Here is a 21,517-nt window from a genome sequence, read left to right as displayed (position 1 = left end):
CTTTATCATTAATGTGCACAAGGCTTGCATAAAGGAAATTGGAAGGACAGACGCAACATCAAAAAAGGCAGTGGAGTAAGAAATGAAGTAAGGTTATATATAGAAAGCATTTTCCCATGAGTTTCTGGTGCCCTTATGCTGTAAAACTCCCTGGATCTGTCACCTCATTCCAGAGATGACCCCCAGAGGGCAGGGGATGGAGATCAGTCCTTCCAGCAAGTGGAATGGTTAGACATGCTTATTTTCTAAAGATGGGACTTTTTTAACGATGTCATGGTCTGATAGAATTGGCAAGAAGAATATTAAAGAAAATGTTGTGGATAAACAATTCCTTTTTAGTGGTTTCAAAGTTACTCGTCTGGGAAATAAAATCTGACCTGCAAATTACCGCAGTATTATGTGGATACATAAAATGCAACTTTTTTAAACCTGTGTGGCTACAAATGTAAGTGTGGCAGGGCGAAAACCCTAAAATGTAAATAGTGTGTGTGTGGGAATGGAAGGTTGGCAGGGATGGGGTTAAATATGTCCCTGCCAACAATCACAGGTGCAACAAGCAGCCGCCCACACAGCCCTACTGCTACAGTACATACAGTTCTCTTTCTCCCATCACTGTTACATATTTCCTAAATTCTAGGCAACTCAATGCAGTGGTTTGTTTGAATGCACGCCTACATATCATCACATGTGATGACCAGAGTATGGTAGAAACTCCTGTCCAATATTTCGATATATGAGACCCCTTAGTTGGACACTGTTAGATCAATGGTTTTGGTTCTTGGTCAGTTGTACTTTGATAAAAGTAAAAACAGAGGCTATTTCATCTACAATAGGAACTAAGTTCAGATCTAACTGTTTAATTCTAAAAAATATTATCCAAATCAGACCATCGATTCTACTCCTGTTGTGAGCATGTCGAAAATGGAGAAGTGACTTAGAATTCTGCCACTTTGACCTGGAGGTCAAAAATCAAAGGTTTCCCACATTCCTTGTATATGTCTTACTCTACCTGCATGACAATGACCTCTATAACCTATGTAGGTTGTGAGTTATGAAATTTGAAAGACAGACAGACAGTGAAATGGATGGAAAGCATAATTTTAGTATTCAGCAGCATGCTATGTTTCTTTCAAAACTATACACAAGCCCTACAGTATATAACAAATGGAAGTGCAAGAATGGTAAGATTTTTGGAATTATTTTAGTTCAATGCAGCAGCACTTAAAAATTACTGAACACTTTAATGATTCAGTACGAAAAACAGTTCTTCAGTTAAAACTGCACAGTTTGACAACGGTCTTAGACTATGTATTTTAGAAAACTGTTTTTAAAATTCCCTTCCTGTTGAGCCTGAGACAATGCCAATAACCCAGGTGAATGTGTCATTAATCATTAACTCTCCAAATGTATAACATTCCTATGGCTAACTACTGGAACTTTTCAAACCTTTCCATGATTTCTCTCGTTTATTTAATAAACACCCCTATTTACATACCATATTGCATTATTTCAATACTATATGCATTTTACCAAAAACATTTCATGTACAAAAACAGCCAATTGGGCTTGCTCATTAAATACGTCTGAGTAAAGTTACTCATGCTGGCAAGTTAAGAATGTTTCTATAGATTCATACTAGGGAATCCATCATGGGTTAATACAGTTTGGATTGGTGATTGTTGATAGTGATCCTTAGGGTGACCGTCAAAAAGTTAAGCTTATTAATCAGGAACTACCGTATATTCCGATAACACATAAACACGATCACAAACCTACGGTTTAAAAACTGTTTCTGAAAAGCACTCGTAAACTTGAGTCCAGTACATGCAAATTACACAAGTGTAGCTAATAAAGCAGCTTTTTAAATGTTTTTTTAAATTTTAATTTCCTTGACCAGAAACAATTATTTAAAAGTGCTGTACTGTACAGCACGTCTCACGATTTTTTTTCTAAACTTAGACAATATTATATAGTATGTATTCCCACCTGAAATAATAATAATTTACTGATAACTTTGTAATTTGTACCTGGTCACCTACAGAACTATGGTCAGCACACACTGATATTCTTAATGACTACCAGCATTCTATTCTGCATATTCACACTAGCAGGAAATGGCTGAGCATCCTGGAGAAACTTAAACACAAGAAACTTATTGAAATAGGTTGTATGGCACTCCATGAGCAACCTGAGGCAGATTTATCAAGGTCAAAACACCAAAATACAATTTCCAACATTTATAAAATAAAAACTATTAATAACAAACAAAGTAAGCACACTTTGAAATCCTTGAAAATAGTCATACAGGTTGTTATTGTTTTCTTTTATTATTATTTTGTCAGTTATATTTTTATGGATTCAACTGTATTTTCTGATAAATTTGACCCCATAAAATGACTGGTTACTGTTTAACAAATGTGTTTCTTTTGGCTTGTTGGGCACTGATGCTAAAGTGTTCATAACCTTGGATGGCAACAGTGTGAAACATGTGACTTGACTTTTAAAGTTCTCATGAATAAACATGATTAAATTGTTCCTGTTCCTCTGCTCCTTCTCCAGTGTTTCATTGTATAGCCATTTTAGAACACAGTTTCAAAGACACGAAATTGGAAACTGTGCTACCAATGACGGATATTGCTTCAAAACAGTATAATTTAGAAAAGGCAAGCTAGTGATAAATATGAACTGATCTTGTTTTGCAATAATAGCAGTATTTTATAGTGCCTAACAATTATTGTATATAAGTGTGTTTGCTTATTTCTAGAAATAAGTTCTTACAAGGCTTGGATAAAAAAAAAAGACAAGTAGCATTTTCTGTAACACTGTGAATAGGGTACACCAGGACAGCGCTGATTAAATGTATTTACAGTACTTGTGTTTTGGAGGGATCTGTGACCATTCCTTAGTGACTATATAATATAATATAATATATAATATATAATTCTAGAGTGACATCTGTTCTTGTTGGTGTCTCCTATTTCACATCTTTTGCCCAGCAGTTTTGAAAAAAAAGAAAAGGTTCCAAAAACAACTTAACAACTGTCAAAGTGATTTATTAATTTTCAGAAAACTACAACAAAAAAGGTCACACCTTTAACAAAATAAGTCTTCTTTGATGTCTGAGTTGAAGTTTTTGTTTAATCGAAGTTTAAAGGTTTTTTAAAAATGTATTTTCTCCATCTACAGCTATGGCCAAAAGTGTTGCATCACCCTATAGAATTAACACATTTTGCTAAAATCAAATGAAATCTGATGGATTACATACCGCTTTGTAGTTGACAAAAATTGAAAAATTTGACATTTCGAAATCTAACATGAAATACTGTACTATTATTATGGCTTCCGGTAGACTTTTGCCATATTATTTTGTAGTTTATTTGATTACATGATGTAAATTATGTTCATACGTTCTTTTTTTAATTATGTCTCAATCCTGAAATTTGAGGTGATTCAACATGTTTGGCTGTAGCTGTATGTTGTTCAAAGACGTGTATACTTCTTTACAAATATCTCTCTAGACATGTCAATGTGTTCTGTCATAAACATTCAAAAGTAAAACAAAAAAAACACAGACTACAGTCTCTGCCAGGCAACTGCATTTTTGTCTGTATTTGTTGATGACTGATGGGCTAAGTTTACTGAAAACCAAAATATAGTTTGACACAATTTCTTGGATGTCAAATAAACCAATGGATGAAGGTCTTATTATGTAACTACATAGCAAATAAGGCTGAACCAGGATTAATCATAAACAACACAGGCCCTGGTTTTGAACATGCTACTTTCAGTGCTTAACTGGCTCACAACTAGACTGTGTTGTTTTCATAGTATGAGGACAATGACAAAAATATGCTTTATATTCTACCAATTTATTTTTTATTTTGATATCGTTATCTGGCCTACTGTACCACAGAGGCACATATGGCTTCCATACAGTGATGATTATAAATACATTCATTATTTTGGTTTCTGTAAACCATCTGGATTGCAATGATTAAATTGAAGAAAAAAGTAAAAGAAAAAAGAATACACACGATGAATAACCAAACCACTTAACTTTTAACAAGACAAATATTAATTCTCTTAATAGTCATCCAAACACTATACATCTGGTGCTGTCGTCATACGAATGCCTAAGGTATGAAAAAATATTACCCACTGTCAATTATTTGTAGAATCCAATTGTGTTATGGTTATGTAACTGTCTAATTTAAAACAAAATCACACTTTTTAACAAGATTGATGTGAAACAAATTAATTTGAAATAACCTGCCTCCTGAAATAGGCACTGCTGTTAAAGTAATTTAAGTTTAATGTGGGCAAGTTCAACAACACAAATGTTTTTATAATACTACAATGCTAAAGTGTTTTAACATTCTAGAAAGCTAAGCCAGGAATCATCCATTTTTGGGTATTGAAACAAAATTACTTTATAACTCTGGCATTTTCATTAAAAAATGAATGCAAACAGCCTAGTGTGGATGTATTACAGATGTAATGTAATGGTGTTGCAGTACATTAGTCTTTATAATACTGCAACAATATCAAAGGAATCTTGCTGTATACACAGCATGTTGTTAATTAACATTTAGTAGGTTGAAGTTAAGTTCATGTGTTTATTCTCAAATTGTATTTTTGCTATATTTTGCCAATGAAGGCTTGAGTGCCATTCAATACAATTAAATGTAGACATTGGCTACATTGTTAAAATCAGACTACCCAAGTTCTGTGATCCATTGCCAAAATAATCTTAGACTGGACAAGATGACTCAGTTCAACAAACATTTTCATGGAATGGCCCTTCAGACAATGGTGGGGTAGCGTTGGAAGAAAGGTGGGTGAGAATCATTGTCACATACTGTACATCGACTCAATCCAACCCAAACATAGTTCAAACATTAACATTAACACACACACACACACACACACACACACACACACACACACACACACACACACACACACACACACACACACACACACACACACACACACACTGTAACCACAACAGAAATGCCAACAGACCCTGAACTGATAATAATCATTGGTTTCATAAATGTGAAGCCAAAATCTATTACGCAAGTTATTAAGCATTGTAACCCAGGTTCTGGGTCTGGGAAGCAAGAACATTTTTAGAACCCCTAGATGCAAAATATATATATATATATATATAATATGGGGGATGAACGGGACTGAACATGTTCAGGACAGATGCCTGCATACCTCCAGACGCAGACTGTATTTTAATAACTTCTGCTAAAGTACATACCAGTATATTGTGGATTGAACAATAGTCTCAGCAGACAAATAATATATCTCTCTGCTTCACCATAGTTTCTTACATTTTCATCTCACAAATAATTATTGGTTGCATAGTTTAAAGTATACAGTAGGCATGAGTTTGCTTGTTTAGGGGTATGTTTATATACAGTATTACAAAAAAATGTGTTCATTACACAGAGCAGGCTTTGAAGTGTTAGCCCAGGAGTGGGCAATCCTGGTCCTGGAGGGCCGGTGTCCCTCTTGGTCTTTGTTCCAACCGGACCCTAAATTACTTCTTATGTGCTTATTAGAAGCTTACTTGGTCCAATTAAGTAGGAACAGTTGGAACAAAAACAGGAGGGATACCAGCCCTCCAGGACCAGGATTGCCCACCCCTGTGTTAATCCCTTAAAACTGCTGAGAGAACCCATCTGTTTTTGTTACATACTCTAACTATATATCAAGCCATAGGAGGGTGTCGTTGAAGACATAAGAAGTTGTTTGATTCATAGGATGTCGAAAGTCTTCATCATGGTTGGTACCTGGCAGTGTCCAACACACAAGATAAGTGAAAAAGAGTTTTAATTCATGTATTTAACCCCACAATTTATTTTATTTTTTTAACCACATTTATTTTCATTGGCCCAGAAAACATAAGAATCACATTGTGCCCTGTATGGAAAAGAAGTATATAAAAATGTTGAATAAACAAAGTACCATACAAGTGAATATATGTGTTATATATACTAAAACCTAATATAGAGGTAGAAGCACACTACAAACAACAGTTCATTTTTAGTTAAAATATTAAACCTAAACCTTTGCAAATCTAGTCCCATACCCCTGACTGACAACTAACCTTTGGCATGTATCAGTACATAACAGGCTGCTTTTGTTAATTTTGAAATACAAATCAAAATAAAATGTATGTATGTAAGTTGAGAGTTTCTTTAATTTGTATGTGTTAACCACTTCTAAGAATAAGGATTGCAAATCCATTTGTATTAAGATTTTTTGAGAAAAATTAACCATTAGGCCCCATTTAGTTGGACAGTGGTGTTGTTAAGGTGACAGCATGGGCTATTCACTAATGCCTCCCATTTTGAACTGGTGTATTTATCATATCAAGCTCACAGCTATGATACACTGCAGATGTCATCAAGTCTTGTCCAATGGGAATTTAAGTGGTGCTTAAAATGTCACTTGTTATAAACAAAAGATAGCCGGAGCAATATTTTCCTTTTCCAGCCACAGAATCCTTGCCAGAAAAATGTTATTCTCATGTAGGCTTTCTAGCAGCAACCTATCAGACTCTCAACCATTCCCCCTCCCCCACCCCCAACCCCCCCCCCGTTTGACGGCTAAGCATCCACATAGAGAAAGCTGGCCTCCTCATCTGGAAAAACCATACAACAATTGCACGCCACCCATATGATTTCCAACAATTTCCTTTCATTTCAGCAACATCAAAACAACATTCTTTTTGAACTGTGTCTTAACAAACAAATCCTTAAGTTGATCTGCTTGACTTGAAACTACTTCTTGTCAACAAGTGTTTCATTAAAAAAATTCTGAGAAACATTTAGGTGACTAACACTGCAAAACATATCCAACCGCTGCTGCTCAGCTTTGAATGCCATCATATATGCAAAAAGAAACCAAATAAAACATTTAAACCCTCGCAATACTGTTCAGTCCAGTGAACCAAAAAACAATGTTCCACATCTAATAGCCTTTTTACCTCCAATGTCTGCAAATGTTTCAAGTGCTTTTACAACTTGTTCAGAGTACAGAGCTAATAATAAAATACTTGATAAGAGAGGAAAAAACAGCCCTGCAACAACTATTGTTGAAGTTTTAACAACTTTACTGAATTACTGCTACTGAAAAGTCTCACAACCAAGACTATATCGCACTGGTTATTAGGTTTATAATAGGAATCAGATGTCAAGAAAAGGTGAAGAAGATTTTAAATGAATTCCCCCTTTCTCCTATCAAACTTCCCTGCAAGTCACTTACCTAAAGATGGGTCTGTGGAGTAACTTCCTCTTGATAGTAACACAGTCCATTTAAAAGTGAGAGAAAGCAAAGTTTCTTCTTCCAGGATGCAACTCCACAGCAGCCTGGTACAAAACAGCTGTCCTCCTCCTACTACTACGACTACATCGTTGTGAGCACAGAGGTTGTACTTTTTGTGTCTGGAGAGCCTCCCTCTCTCTCTCTGACAGCTTAGTAAAACAAGGCCATAGAGTCCACATCAGAGGCACTTCTGTGCACCACCAAACAGAGCTGCCTGCGTAAAGCATTGGGAGACAAGTTGAGGCAGGAGAAAGGAACTGTGCAAGAGACGTCTGACACATTGCCAGGAGCTGCCCAGGTACAAATGTGTTAGATTACTGTAGTCATGTGAACTACGCTGCCATACACTGAAGTTATGAAACCCTGAACTATAAAAGAGAGGTTAGCTTTAAAGCCGAAAGCTGCTTATCATTTCTCCAGTAAAAGTCATGCAACTGTTATAGAGGTCCCATGTGACAACTTTGAGAAAGCTGTTAAAAGTGAAGTTGAGTACATAAATGAATGTAGCTATAAGTCTGGTCTGTAAGGCTGGCTACACGTCAGGAAATTGTAATTATTTCACAGTCTGGTTTTTATTCGCTGTGGATGATGTCTAGATCAAGCTATGCAAAACCAAGTAGAGCTCATCATTTTTGGCACTGCTAATGATGCCGGAAGAGGCCTAAAATAATAGAATCAACAGTAGATTTAATTTTTTTCAATTCCGTCTACAAAAGAGGTTCCACTACTGCATGTGGAATCTATTATAGGAAAGAGTTAAAATACCTAAGAACAGTGCTAGCATTGAAGGCTGCATTACTTAGAGAATAGTGCATCGATTATAGATGCTGTAAGCCACCAGTCAGGAGGAAATATAATAAAAAGGCTCATTATTTCACTGGACAAATTTAAAAAAATCTCTCTCTCTCTCTCTCTCTCTCTCTCTCTCTCTCTCTCTCTCTCTCTCTCTCTAGCTCTCTCTCTCGCTCTCTCAAATTCAAATTCACATTCAAAGGTGCTTTATTGACATGACAACATTGTATTGTACTTTGTAACTGCTTTGGTATTGCCAAAGGGTTACAAAGTACAATACAAACATTAGGAACAATAATAAAATTTAATAAATGAAAAGTTAAATAAAGAAGTAGGAATATAGAATTTTAACACTGAACACTAGTAGATAAAACAAACTACCCCCCCCATCCTGCAGAGTGTTCACTGTGTGTCCCTCAGGCTGTAGCAGGCACGCTATCTCTCTCTCTCTCTCTCTCTCTCTCTCACACACACACACACACACACACACACACACACACACACACACACACACACACACACACATATGAATCAGTGATTGGAAGCCCTGGCCTGTGATTGGTTAAAACCCCGTCACAGGAAGAAAAATAGATTGAACTATTGCCCTAACATCCTTACACCACAGGCAGGTCAATGGTCTTGGTGTGTCATGTTATTGGTTCACATCACTCAGTCCCACCCCTTTTTAAAGGAATGCCTTTCTCCCCTGCACAGAAAAATGAATTACAAAACACACTACAAAAGAAAGATGCTCTAAACACTAAAATGCTGATTAAAACATCACTGTCACTTTCTGAAATTCAAACAAATTCAACTCGACGATGTAAACAAATATGACGGGCGGGATATAAATTGGATTACGCAGGAGTCGGCAAACCAGAAAGAGACAGAGAAAAACTATAGTATGAACTTCAAAAAACATTTTCTGTTATTTATTTATTTATTTATTTACATATGCTGTATCAGCTATTTTTGAACAAAATATATAAAGTTATATTTACTATCCAACCTTGCCCCACCTATTTTCTTGATTGAGGGCTACAGTCAGCACTCACTTCAGTGACAGTTAAACGAGTTTGACGCATATCTGATTATTTCATTTTGGCCCGTTCCAACCAACCCTTGTCCGAATTAACGCCCTTGAATTGAAATACCCTCATATTGATGGTGCAGTCATTGATCAGCTTTATAATAGAGGCCACCCTCAAAAAAACACCTCTATCAATAAAGAAACATTAAGGTATTTTTTTCTCCCCCTACTAAAAAAAACACACAGTAAACAGATAAATGTGCAACACGATGTACATGTAACGCCCCCGAAGAGACGCGAGCCTCAATCTAGCACGTACATTACAAACTAATGTACACACACACACAGTAAGCAGATTTTATTTTATGGTAGGACAGTTCTGAAAGAAAATGCAAGATAAACAACGTACAGAACAGAGGTCCTTCTGAAGTTCTTATAGGTGCTTTTGTTGTTTTGTTTTTAGTTTAATTGTAATTCCCGTACAAATAAAAACAACGTGCTTACTATCTATGAGAATATTTAGTTTCGGTTTCTCTCGCAGAGAAATTACAAACAAGCAAGTTACAGTGAGAAAAAAATAATAACCCAGTAAGATATATTGTAGTTTTTACAGAAATCAAACTGATACTCTGAGGTAATTTTTGTTGCAGAATAACATCTACTTCACACTCTTGGATTTAATTGCCACATCAGCATTGCCTGCCCCTTAACAACCAATACACACTCCTGATTGGCTGGTACAGTACTCCTCTGACCTTCTGACTCCCACCTAATAGGCTCTCGGTAACTGTCACTGATAAATGTACTGTAGTCAAAGTAGGTTAGCCACACACCCTGCTTCATACAGGTAGGCTACCATATTACAGAAAATAAGCAACCGCGATACTTCTAAAATGTGATAAATCAAGTAATACAATATTGCAAGCGTTTGAAAATTGTAGTATTATTAATAAAGGCCTCCCTCTTTTAAGCGCCCTGGTCATTTTGATCAATTTAAAATAAACGCTGCGGCGTATTTTAATTCAGGGCGATATGAGTCTAAAAATACACTTGCCAAAAGAGACAACACGTGGACTGTAATGCAATATATACTGTAGCGGGGGCATGATTTGCAAGACAATGTAGGAATAGACCTGATTATGGACTGGGGAAGGGGATGGGACTGTAAATAATGTGTGTTTGTAAACTATGTTATTTTTGTTCCGATCTGGTAGTGTATTTTGGTGCTTGTGTGACACAGCTGAAACTGCCTGTGTGTGAGTGTTTCACTAAGGGGGGTGGGAGCAAGTTTGACACGACCAGTCAGAAATAGGGAGTGCTAGACCAATGAGTGAGGAACAGGGAGGGACTTGGGGTGTGTGTGGAGATGACATTCTGATAGAGAGATGCAGGACCTGACATTGGGAGAATTGAGAGAAGAGGTTGAGTGTACGAGTGAGAGGCGAGAAAGAGAGCCATTGTTCAGTAAAAGCTAAAAAAAAAGAATACATGCAGCGGTTTCCTACTGCTTTGAACCGCAACTGTTGTCTGTCTCAATATATCTCTGAAACCCCGCAGCTCAGTGCTACAACACATACGTATTGTAGAAGTATGTACAATTCCCCATTAACGCCTCAACAGCAAAATTAAGTCAAAATGTTACCCTTTCACAGAACTGCATAAAATGTAAAAGGCACATTTAAAACAGTATCCAAAGTCAGTGTTCAAAATTGCAGAATATAGTGCTCGATAAGGCCCTAATTTCACAGTTCACTTGCAAATGAAAATGCACAAAAGCAACTATAGATCACAGATTGTTTTTGAAAATGCACCACTGTATTTAAAACTGTTTAATGATTAACTTTTTTACATTATCATAGTTTGTCTCATTCACTTTGTTTTTGCTGCATTTTTGTCATGGGAAACTGGAGGAAGCGTTGTTTAACTCTGCACATTCAAAACAGACTGATTTGTGGCATGTATCAGAACAATGGTGATGGGTAAGTGCATATATATATATATATATATATATATATATATATATATATATATATATATATATATATATATATATATATTTATATATATATGACGACTAATATATCACTGCTGATTATACAACGTGCTGATATATGTATATATATATATTATATATATATATATATATATATATATATATATTGAACAAGGTTAACTTGTAAAATATATATATATATATATATATATATGATAAATATTATGACGACTGCTATTATACGAAGTGCTGATTGTGTGTGGTATATATATATATATATCTATATATATATATATTATATATATATATATATATAATATATAAATTTATTTGGACCAGTAAGTCGGTCTCTTCAAAGAGTTATTTTATTAGACCATAAAAGTCAAATCCGGTACCGTATAATCATGGCATATTCTCTACGATTGAGATGCCTTAAGTGACAAACATTACATGTTATTTATATGATTTATTAATATTTGTAGTATCAGAAATGTCTATCTATCTATCTATCTATCTATCTATCTATCTATACGAGAACAGATAAAGCAATGATACCATGGGACAATACACTGGTAACAATGTTTACTAAGTTAGCATGCATGTTTCACTCGCAACATGGTTTGACTTTTGTGTGACACTTTGCGGACACTCAAAATTCTGGGCTAGTGAATTTGTCTTTCAATGGGTCTAGTAGCAGCTCTGTTACTGCTTGGGAACAGAAAGAAATGAGGGTTTACTAGGTTACAGCTCTCGCCGCCTGCTGACAATAGTACAGGAGTAAACAGTTACACGCTGTGAAGCCCACCACTACTCTCAAGTGGCTCTCTGGAGTTGCTTTAGAGCTACTGTGACTTGAAATGTGTGGAACTGTGGTGGAAACAAATTTGAAACACCATACAAAAACACAATGTTTACGGTAGCATAGGCGTATAAAATGATCCATTTAACAAAGTCTCCCTTTAACAGTAACACTGCTCTTCTTTCTGTTGTGATGAAGCTCATTTAGTTCTTCACTTGCTTTTTTAAGTTTGGACAGGATACAAATATTTCAAATCCAGCATGCTGCTGTCAAAACTGAACAAAAAAAGTAAATGAAAAATCTTGGCAATTTGAACCTGATAACCAGGGATCCTAGGAATCCGTTTTCTGCAGAATGACACAGAAAAACACTGAATTTCTATGCTGTCTGAGAGTGTTTTACACTTGGGGCGGGTCTATTTTTGATTGGTTGAAACGGCAACCATTGCAAGGCACTTTATATCTGTTATTCAGCATGGGTTATATTTAAAGCACAACCCAACATGCCTTGGGTCTGTGCCAGAAGAATATTGGTATTGGCTGTGGTGCATGGAATTTGTTTGAGTCTATATTTGGATGCCATTCTAATTGTTCTACCATGTGCTTTCCCAATGTTTTTATAAAGTACCAACATATCCTTATATTAAATATGTAATTAAGTGCAGTACCAGTCCAGACTATTTAACTCATACAGTGCAGTGTTTGTTCATTTTAGTGATCCAAAATGCATATGTTCTTTACATTAAGTCTACACTGAGCAGCAAAGTCATTTCTGACTGTTCCAAAAATAAAGTAATACACATCTTATGTAGTCCAGTTCAGATATGAATTTTGAAAATGAGTTTAAACACAATGCGAGTGGTGCAACATTATGATACGTCTGGTTCAGTTAACTTGTTTCGCAATGCCAATGTCAAACTGAAATAATTGCAATTCCATAGTTGATCTCACCTGTGCATCTTTTTACTACAACTCCTTTTGTGTTTGAGAGAACAAAAACAAATTAATGCCAAGTGGCACACTCTAGTACAGTTTATATAGACAGTTAGCGGACAGGCTTTAACTGTTAGAAACCATAAACAAATAGTGATAATTTGCAATTAGATAATTTGATTATATCTTCATTGTCTGCTGTTATTGGTCATGTGTAGGTAACATATTTGTAGGTCACTTTTCTGCAGAAGCTAGAACCATCTCTTTGGTGCATGGGTGGATGGAGTGCGAGCAGCAACAAAACTGACCTCAGACATGATTAATGGACACTACTGTATATTAAAAAAGGACAGGTAATGGTGGACTATCAATATTAAAATAATGAACATGTTTCCTGAAATCTCTGTGTGAAATTACTGGATGTTAACATTTACTCTACAATTATGAATGAATGCATAGCTCTTGCTTTCTGAAGAGTTCTGCAAAGCCCCATATTCTATGGTCTCTAATAAATACTAGCTTTGAGTCAATCGTATAATGTATGCCATTCACACCTCAAGGTTGATTTTTTTAAATGTGATTCTTGTCAGTTTATCTTTGTATATTCTGATACACTGTAGAATGCACAATATATAATCAATATTAGAAAAAAAAAGATCATCATGTCACCATGGTTACAATTGAGGTATCGGAGATTTTACATCGATAGGAAAGGCTTTCCTTTCTGTCTGTTTCCACAGTGAAATTGATTTTAAGCTTTGCTTTAAAGCAGTGTGTGATTTTCTTTCAAATAAATTCAAGTTACAAGTTAGAATGACCTTTTAAGTTGCTACCCTAACAAATTTGGACCTGTACCTCACTAGAGTACCTGGGTCTTATGTACTAGCCCTGAAGTCTTAGACACAACTATGTCAGTCCCAGACAGGCAGCTGGAGCCTCCCCCCACTAAAGATGTGCACTCTAGACAAGTTGAGTGTGTTCACTGAAGTGAGGAGTGAGGAAGCACTGATAAACTTCTCTTGGTATTATATGAAAAGCAATATCTGCACTGCTATGTTGATAGACAGAGATAGTACCAAATTAGCATTGGTGGTGGCTATTAAATCTTAAAAATGTAATTGACTTATTTTATGGAAATTGTCATAAAATGTCTTTGCCTTGTGTGTGGTTTCAGAAAACATAGTCTTCAGCATTAGACACCACCGCAGTAGATTTCAGCCTATTGAGTCTGAATTATTTTGATTTCTTTTTTTGTGCTCAATTATTTTACCCTCAGTTTTCTCCAAATTTAGAATACCCAATTGTGTGCCCTCACCAAAGTATTTCTCCTCAACAGCTTAGGAAGAACTGAAGGCCAATGGGCATATTCCAACCCCACGATCAAGCAGAATGCATCTTTACAACCAGGAGTTCGAGAGCCAATGTCATTGAGTTCTTGGCCTCTGGAGGACAAAGGCCAACCTGAAAGTATCTGCATGAGCTCACTGAGCACCTGGCCAGTACGGTCCACAGTAGCATGAAGAGCAGGAATTCCCTGAGCAATTTGCTTCCATAATGAAGAGGACCCAACCTGAATCATTTCAGTCCTGAAAACCATGGTACTTTGTGAAGATCACTTCACTGAAAGTGTTCATTTTCACACTTTACATAGACAAATAAATACATAAAAAGTAAAAACAAAAAGCATAAGAATTACATGGCATTTGCATCACAGTTGCCATTGCAATACTAGCTATAGTAGAAAAGCAAGTGCATGCAAGACTACAATACTATTAATCACCTGAGAAAGACTGAGTCATAAAAGATTAATTGTGCTCAACCTAGATATCACAAATGGCAGCTAAACAATTGTTTCCATGCCTATACTGTTTCCAAACCTTATCTTTCTTTTTCTTTCACTTTCATTAATACTTTCTCATTGTTTAATGTTCAAGTCCTCATCAGAACATTAAAAAGGCCCGGTCTCGCTCCTCTTGACAGAAAACGCGGTAAACCGCCCTGCACTTACTGTAATCCCACTTTTTTTCAAATTGATATAATGCCATATTTTAGAGACTATAATTTTCTAAATACATCCCTAATCTCTGCTTGTTATACTCAAGTTGAGCGATATATACATATACATATATGCATTGTGTAGTCTGGTAAACAATTCTATATAGTACTCTATTGTGTTTTTGATAGGGAAGTATACACGATGTGTGCATTATACAAGGAATGTAATGCATGACAGTTCAGTCATGTTGGGTATCCCCTGAGTGAGAATCACATAGGAATAACTACGGTATACTGTTAAAGGCGTGCTAACAAGGTATTTAGATTCATTTTCTTACCTCTTGTTAGCACTAGCCATATAATCACTGGTTCCATCTTCTCCTGCTGAGGATCTTTTGGTTATTTGCTTTTATTTTGCAATGATATTTTAAAGATAACATAACAGATTAAATGTTGATGTGTCCTGGTACCTAATCACACCATGTGTTGTACAGTACTAGATCAAGCACAATCCAATGGTTTAGCTGAAATTGTTCATCTTGCGTATTGTAAATTAAACATATCTAATTGAATAATAAAAATATGTTATTGTCTACAAGGTGCTAGAAATTTTAATATGATAATGCAGAACCTAATTCTAGAAAAGTCTAGAAAATGCTGGATGGCAGGTGAACATTCTTAGAATATAAAATGGTTAGGCATAGGGTGATTGCTGTCATTACCAATAAGTCCATCCATCCATCCATCATCTGTAACTGCTTAATCCTATAGAGTGTTGCGGTGAACCAGAGCCTAACCCCGCAGACACTGGGGTGCAAGACGGGACTACACCCTGGATGGGACGCCAGTCCATTGCAGATCAACTAATGGACAATTTAGAGAGGCCAATCCACTTAGCCAACATGCCTTTGGACTGTGGGAGGAAACCAGAGTACCTGGAAAAAACCCACACGAACACGGGGAGAACATGCAAACTCCACACATACAGACCCCTGAGGTCAGAATCAAACCCAGGACCCTGGAGGTGTGAGGCACCACCACTCCACCCTGCCACCCACCAATAAGTCAGTAAGGGAAAAGGTAATTATCTTTAGAAAATTATTTATTGTCAAAGCTGGAGAAGGATACTAGAAGATTTAAAAGCATTTGAGTATTCCTATTTCAACTATTGTTTCTGTTATCAAGACGTATAAGACTTGTGGTATTAGCTAAAGAAGGCTGTGCAAAAGAGAAGTCCACTGAATTTGAATGAAATGGAACAATTTTATGTTGAAGAATGGTAAAATATTACTAAAGAATCATGCCAAAAGCTCACTGACAAATATTCTAATCGTTATTGCTAAAGGTGCCTCAACAAACTCCCACACTGAATAACCCAACTGAGGTTAATTTTATTACTTATCAGATCAGTCACAGCATTTTCCATTATCTCTTAATTAATCAGTACCTTATTCAATTTAGGAGGTCTTTACCAAAATGACCTCCTGTTACCTTCGGTCACAATAAGATGGAGTGTCCTATCCTAACTCCAGGGTCCTAAAGCCTCTGAATTTTGGTAGGATAGTACACTCCCTTACACTCTCTCTCTCTCTCTCTCTCTCTCTCTCTCTCTCTCTCTCTCTCTCTCTCTCTCTCTCTCTCTCTCTCTATATATATATATATATATATATATATATATATCACACATACACACATATACACATTAACACCTTAGATTCACTGGGATTTAAAATAAATATTTAGCTGTAGTTGGTGTTGGCTTGCATTCTACATACCAATATTATACTTCTATTTAAAAAAAAAATACAAAAATAAAATATGAAACTGCGCTGAAATACTGGAAAATATTTGTGTTTATGGATTCAATCTGCATGCAAGTTATAGTGTGAACTGCTTGACTTTAAAGAAGTATGTTCACACCTTATTGAATTCCCACAAACCCTTTCACTTTGGCCAGTAAGTGATAACCTTGGAAAAAATTTAAATTGAAACCTACAAATAGCAGTTTATATTCTGTCACGCTCACAGCACTTCTTGCAACACTACTGAATTGCAAAAGATGCTGGATTCTGCAGCCTAAGCAAATAGCGACACACTGTAATTGTAGAACAGCAAATCAATTGGTACCTTTGCTGACACAGAAACTTTAGAGGCATTTATACCCACATCCATTCATTCAGAGCATAGCATGACCTGTCCATGTTCCAGTGTATACATAATTAACACTTAGAATTATATAAATATAACAATGCTAAAGGAAACTTGATAAGTTCAACAACAAACAGTCCAGTTTTCAATGTCTTCAAAAAATATTTAAGCGTTACAATTCTTATTGAGGGGGGAAAAAAAAACAAAAACACATTAGACAAATTATTTGGTAGGTAATTAATTTTAAATGATTATGACTGCTATTACTACCGCTAATGCTACTAATAATACTCATCAACCCAACCTCGACTTGTTTTATTCCTCATAATGTATTATATATCTCTTCTGGTGAGAGATTGCTCAGTATACATTTTATGGTATTTCAAACTAAAACTGAATCATTTTCAGAAAGTCCCAAGGATTTCTATTCAGACATAATGTATTAATTTTCAAATGCATATAATATAGCCCAAATACTAACTGCAACTCTGGGTTGCATATTAGAGTGCATTTTATGAAACAAGGGAAGAAATATATACATTGTATAGTTGTATAGTTATGTAGATACACAGAAGTTACAATATACACATGTCCAATAAAATAAGCTTGAATATGTAAGTATGTCCACAGTGATTCCAAAGCTCATTTATTAATTCTAAAGGGTCCAACAATACTAATATATTAGGACATTATTATAGGAATGAAAAGACAGGTCACCAATGCTGAATCATGAATGAAACAAGTGATTTTCCAATAATATATTAATATAAATAAGGAAAGACTAAAACTAAAACAGCTGTTAGGAAGTACCTGTAAACATTTTAAGTACCTGTTTACATTTCAGGCTTTGCTATCAGAGAAATAGCAGGTGGTACTGTACGTGTCCTGATCATTTTAAACAGGTCTCAATTAGAGCGCCGAGAGACTGAATTACTAAGATCATTCACTAAGAAAACTCTTTACTATGTACTTTCAGGTTCATTGTAACATTAGTCCTGATCAATTTAGTATGAAAGTTCTCTTTCAAAACAAAACCCCAAACCCTGCAGTTGACCTCAACAACACATTTACCAGGAAGTAAAAATGTGGCTCCAGGTTTTTATCGTTCAGTAATTGCTTGTTTTTCATTACCACATGATATGTCAAGCCACTGAAAAGAATAATCAGTTATGGCAGTGTGATGTTATGTTCCCTTAAAGAATACACAATGCTGTTTATTATTGAATTCAGTTGCCAGGGAACACTGACAAAAGCATCACATCTGTCAGTATCATGGGGGTCAAGAACACTTACTGTGCCTAATGACTGAAACTGGACACAAAAATAAATACTGTGAAAATGTTATTTGAGGGAACAACAGAAAAAAATATGAAGGACATAACATTATTCATCTAATACACAATGTGGATATGGTTCATCCACCTTCCCACACGTTGCCTCTGTATGTTAGAACATTTTTTGTGATACAAGAACACAGAGATGAATGTAAGCATTCCTCCAATCACACCTGTTTCAAGATTTTTAAATGTGCCATTTCATCCCCTTAACAAAGCAGTGTTACTGCAGGGTTGTGTGTTCCATATAAATATGTATAATATATGTATTTAATAACAATATAGCACATTCCATAGTGCACCCCCATCACAAAGCACTTTACAGAGGTAGGCTAACTGTGCATTATATGCAGAGTCACTTACAATAGGACATTGATTTAACGTCTAATCTGCATGATGGAGCACTAGGAGGTGAAGTGACTTGCTCAGGGTCAAAGACTGAGACAGCAGTGGGATTTGAACCCATAACCTTCTGGTTATAAGCTCTGGACTTTAACCACTGGACCACACTGCCTATATTAGGGTTGCAAGTAGAAATAAGACTTCAGCATAGAGTTCACTGTGGATACTATCAGTTTGGGGTTAAGAAGAGTAAGGTTAGAGTTAAGATATATTAGTTATCCACTATGACTCTATACATACCTTAACAGTTATGTTGGATCATAAGAGTATTTTTAAATTGCAAAAGCACCTTTAGATTATAACAAATAAGTGATTAAGAGACCAGACTGGCTGTGGTCTCCATGGAGACAAGTGGTAAGAACTTGAGGTCCTCATTTTAATCCAGTCACTCCTTTTGAATTCTCAAGGTAGTTGATGCCCCAATGTTCGAACTTTCTTGCTACAATTCATATACCAGTGTTATATAATTTATTGCTGAATTGTTTCTCGACAATCTTGAATTCGTAAGGAAGAAATGTATAATTAAAGAGTTCTAATTAAATTGAACCCATTACACATATCAATGAATTGTTCTTAATTTGACTATTTTAACTTCAGTTCATCCTACAGGTTGAAAACAACGAAGTTATTGTAAACAGGGAGGAATACATTTAAGTAAATATGCAGATGGCCTGTAAACACATTATGGAATTTATTCTATATTTACTTGTTTCTAGGCTTTCAACTTCTGGAACATTCTTTTTCTAGTATTTTAATATAATCACACCGTTATCGTACTATACTTTTCTAGACAAGTATTTTAACGCAAAGGTACTTAACAGAATAGATTTGGAGTTACAAATCGCATATCAGATATATTTTGTTTGAACTTAAAGCTGTCGAAATGTATTCATATTACAGTGACCCGGATAGCCCACGATTAGGTAAGTAAGTAAATGTATAAGATGTCTACAATATCATTCACACATCTTGCAAAGTCATTGTAAGCACCCTTTTTAATACAATGCAAATTTAATTTACAGTATGGTTCTTTTTATGACTGATGCTTAGGACATATTACTATAGCCCCTCCTTAATTACTATATAACGTACTTAGGAGTTTGTTGTAAACCCATGTCATAGTAAAAAGGACCGGGTCAAGCAGATTATTTTGAGGAATTATAGCTCTACAAGCCACAATTCAGGCAACATTGACACTAGTCTAGCACAAAGCATCTTGAGTTGAACAACTATGGAACAAGAATCCAACATGAAGGCAAAGGGCCTGCTCACTTGAGAATTGTACAAAAGAAAAACGTTAAAAATGGAAACTCTTCAAGGATAAAAGGAGAAATGACTGTGATTCTAAAGCTAATGAGTTTTAAAGGGAGCATGTACCAGTACAAACATCTCAGTTAAATGATTTTTAATGAGACTGCAAATCAATGGACTGTTTTTTTATGAAGCATTTGAATTATATGTTGAATTAAGCTACATTGTGTTTGTATATGCAACTGGTGCAAATGCGTAATAGATTACACTACGTAACACAATTTTTGTTCCTGGGTGGTAAGTGTTATTTCCTAATTGCTTATGCCTCAAAAGTATAGAAAATGGCTATTAATCCCCACAAACTTTGCTTTTGTGACCAGGACAGGTAAATTTCAAAATATCACTATTTCCAATGAGAAAACGGGCAAATTTGTGTCTTTTCGTTCACATAAAGTCAGAAAAAAACAACATATGAATCCAAATTAACATTTATACTAAAGTAATACAAAAATGACTACAAAAGATTTAGAAGTGAGTAGTTTTTCGAGATTTACGATTCTATCGTAAATCTCGAAAAACTACTCAGCTCGAAAAACCAATCAGCTATAAGCTTCAGGTTTTTTATGCATCCCTGTGGAGATGAATTACTACTTTTTAAAAAACATAGATTAGGATTGTAATGATACCTAAAACGTGATATATGTTATCATTTTAGAATTCTGAAAAAAAAAAAAAAAAATAATATATATATATATATATATATATATATATATATATATATATATATATATATATATATATATATATATTTTTTTTTTTACTTTTTTAATTAAATACTTTGGGTTGCCCGGACAGTCCAGAAAATGGCATCTGTATCTGTGAGGCAGGAATTAACAAGCCTGGATGCCCTAATGTCTGTTTTTTTTGTCTCTTTTACTGACACACAACTATAGTGGTGTAGTTTTAACATCTATTAATAATGTTATGAAACAATGGCTGTAAAATGATTCTGACCATCTGTGATATAAATATAATGAATTTTGGTTGTAAATCTCCCTCCCGACCTTTGAGGGCGCTAAGCAGCGAAAGTAAGGTCCTTTGGACAGGCTGGCCCAACAGTTTGTTTCCAGGGTCGGGAAGTCAGTCAGCCTGGAAGAAGGCGAGACTCTGTTACAAGAACGTATTGACCTGGAAGGGAAATGACGTATCAGCTCCAGATTGTAGAGACAGCTATACTTGTTTATCAAGGGGTGGTGCGTGATGACATAAAAGGGGCTGGAGAATCGCAATCTACTCCTTTTCTTGGTTTTGCATTAAAACTAGAAGGACAGTGAGAGACACAGTAACAACTGTTTTAAAAAGAATATTCGTGAGTGTTTTGTTTGTTTGTGACTGTTAGTAATTGTCTTTGTTTGTAACCCACCAGACAGCTAACATGTATCCGGAGCTGTCGCCTTGGGCCAGCACAAAGCCAGAACAGCACTTCACTACAGTCACAAA

The 21,517-nt window shown here is 35.6% G+C and overlaps 1 protein-coding gene across 2 annotated transcripts in view; it reads right to left on the bottom strand.

The window, feature by feature from the left end:
- LOC121323547 (calcium/calmodulin-dependent 3',5'-cyclic nucleotide phosphodiesterase 1A-like) overlaps positions 1–21,517 on the bottom strand; it is a 92,241-nt gene that overhangs the window by 22,089 nt on the left and 48,635 nt on the right. Inside the window, exon 1 of one of the 2 annotated variants that reach the window (XM_041264663.1) lies at positions 7,282–7,551. The exons of the other annotated variant lie outside the window; for it this stretch is intronic. Coding sequence (XP_041120597.1) covers positions 7,282–7,331 — 50 coding nt within the window. The 5' untranslated portion in view covers positions 7,332–7,551. Of the gene's footprint in view, positions 1–7,281; positions 7,552–21,517 lie in introns of those variants that run through there. 2 annotated transcript variants of the gene reach the window in all.

This window comes from Polyodon spathula, chromosome 11 (assembly GCF_017654505.1).
Source record: "Polyodon spathula isolate WHYD16114869_AA chromosome 11, ASM1765450v1, whole genome shotgun sequence".
Classification (NCBI taxonomy): Eukaryota; Metazoa; Chordata; class Actinopteri; order Acipenseriformes; family Polyodontidae; genus Polyodon; species Polyodon spathula.
This window is presented reverse-complemented; position numbering and strand designations above follow the sequence as displayed.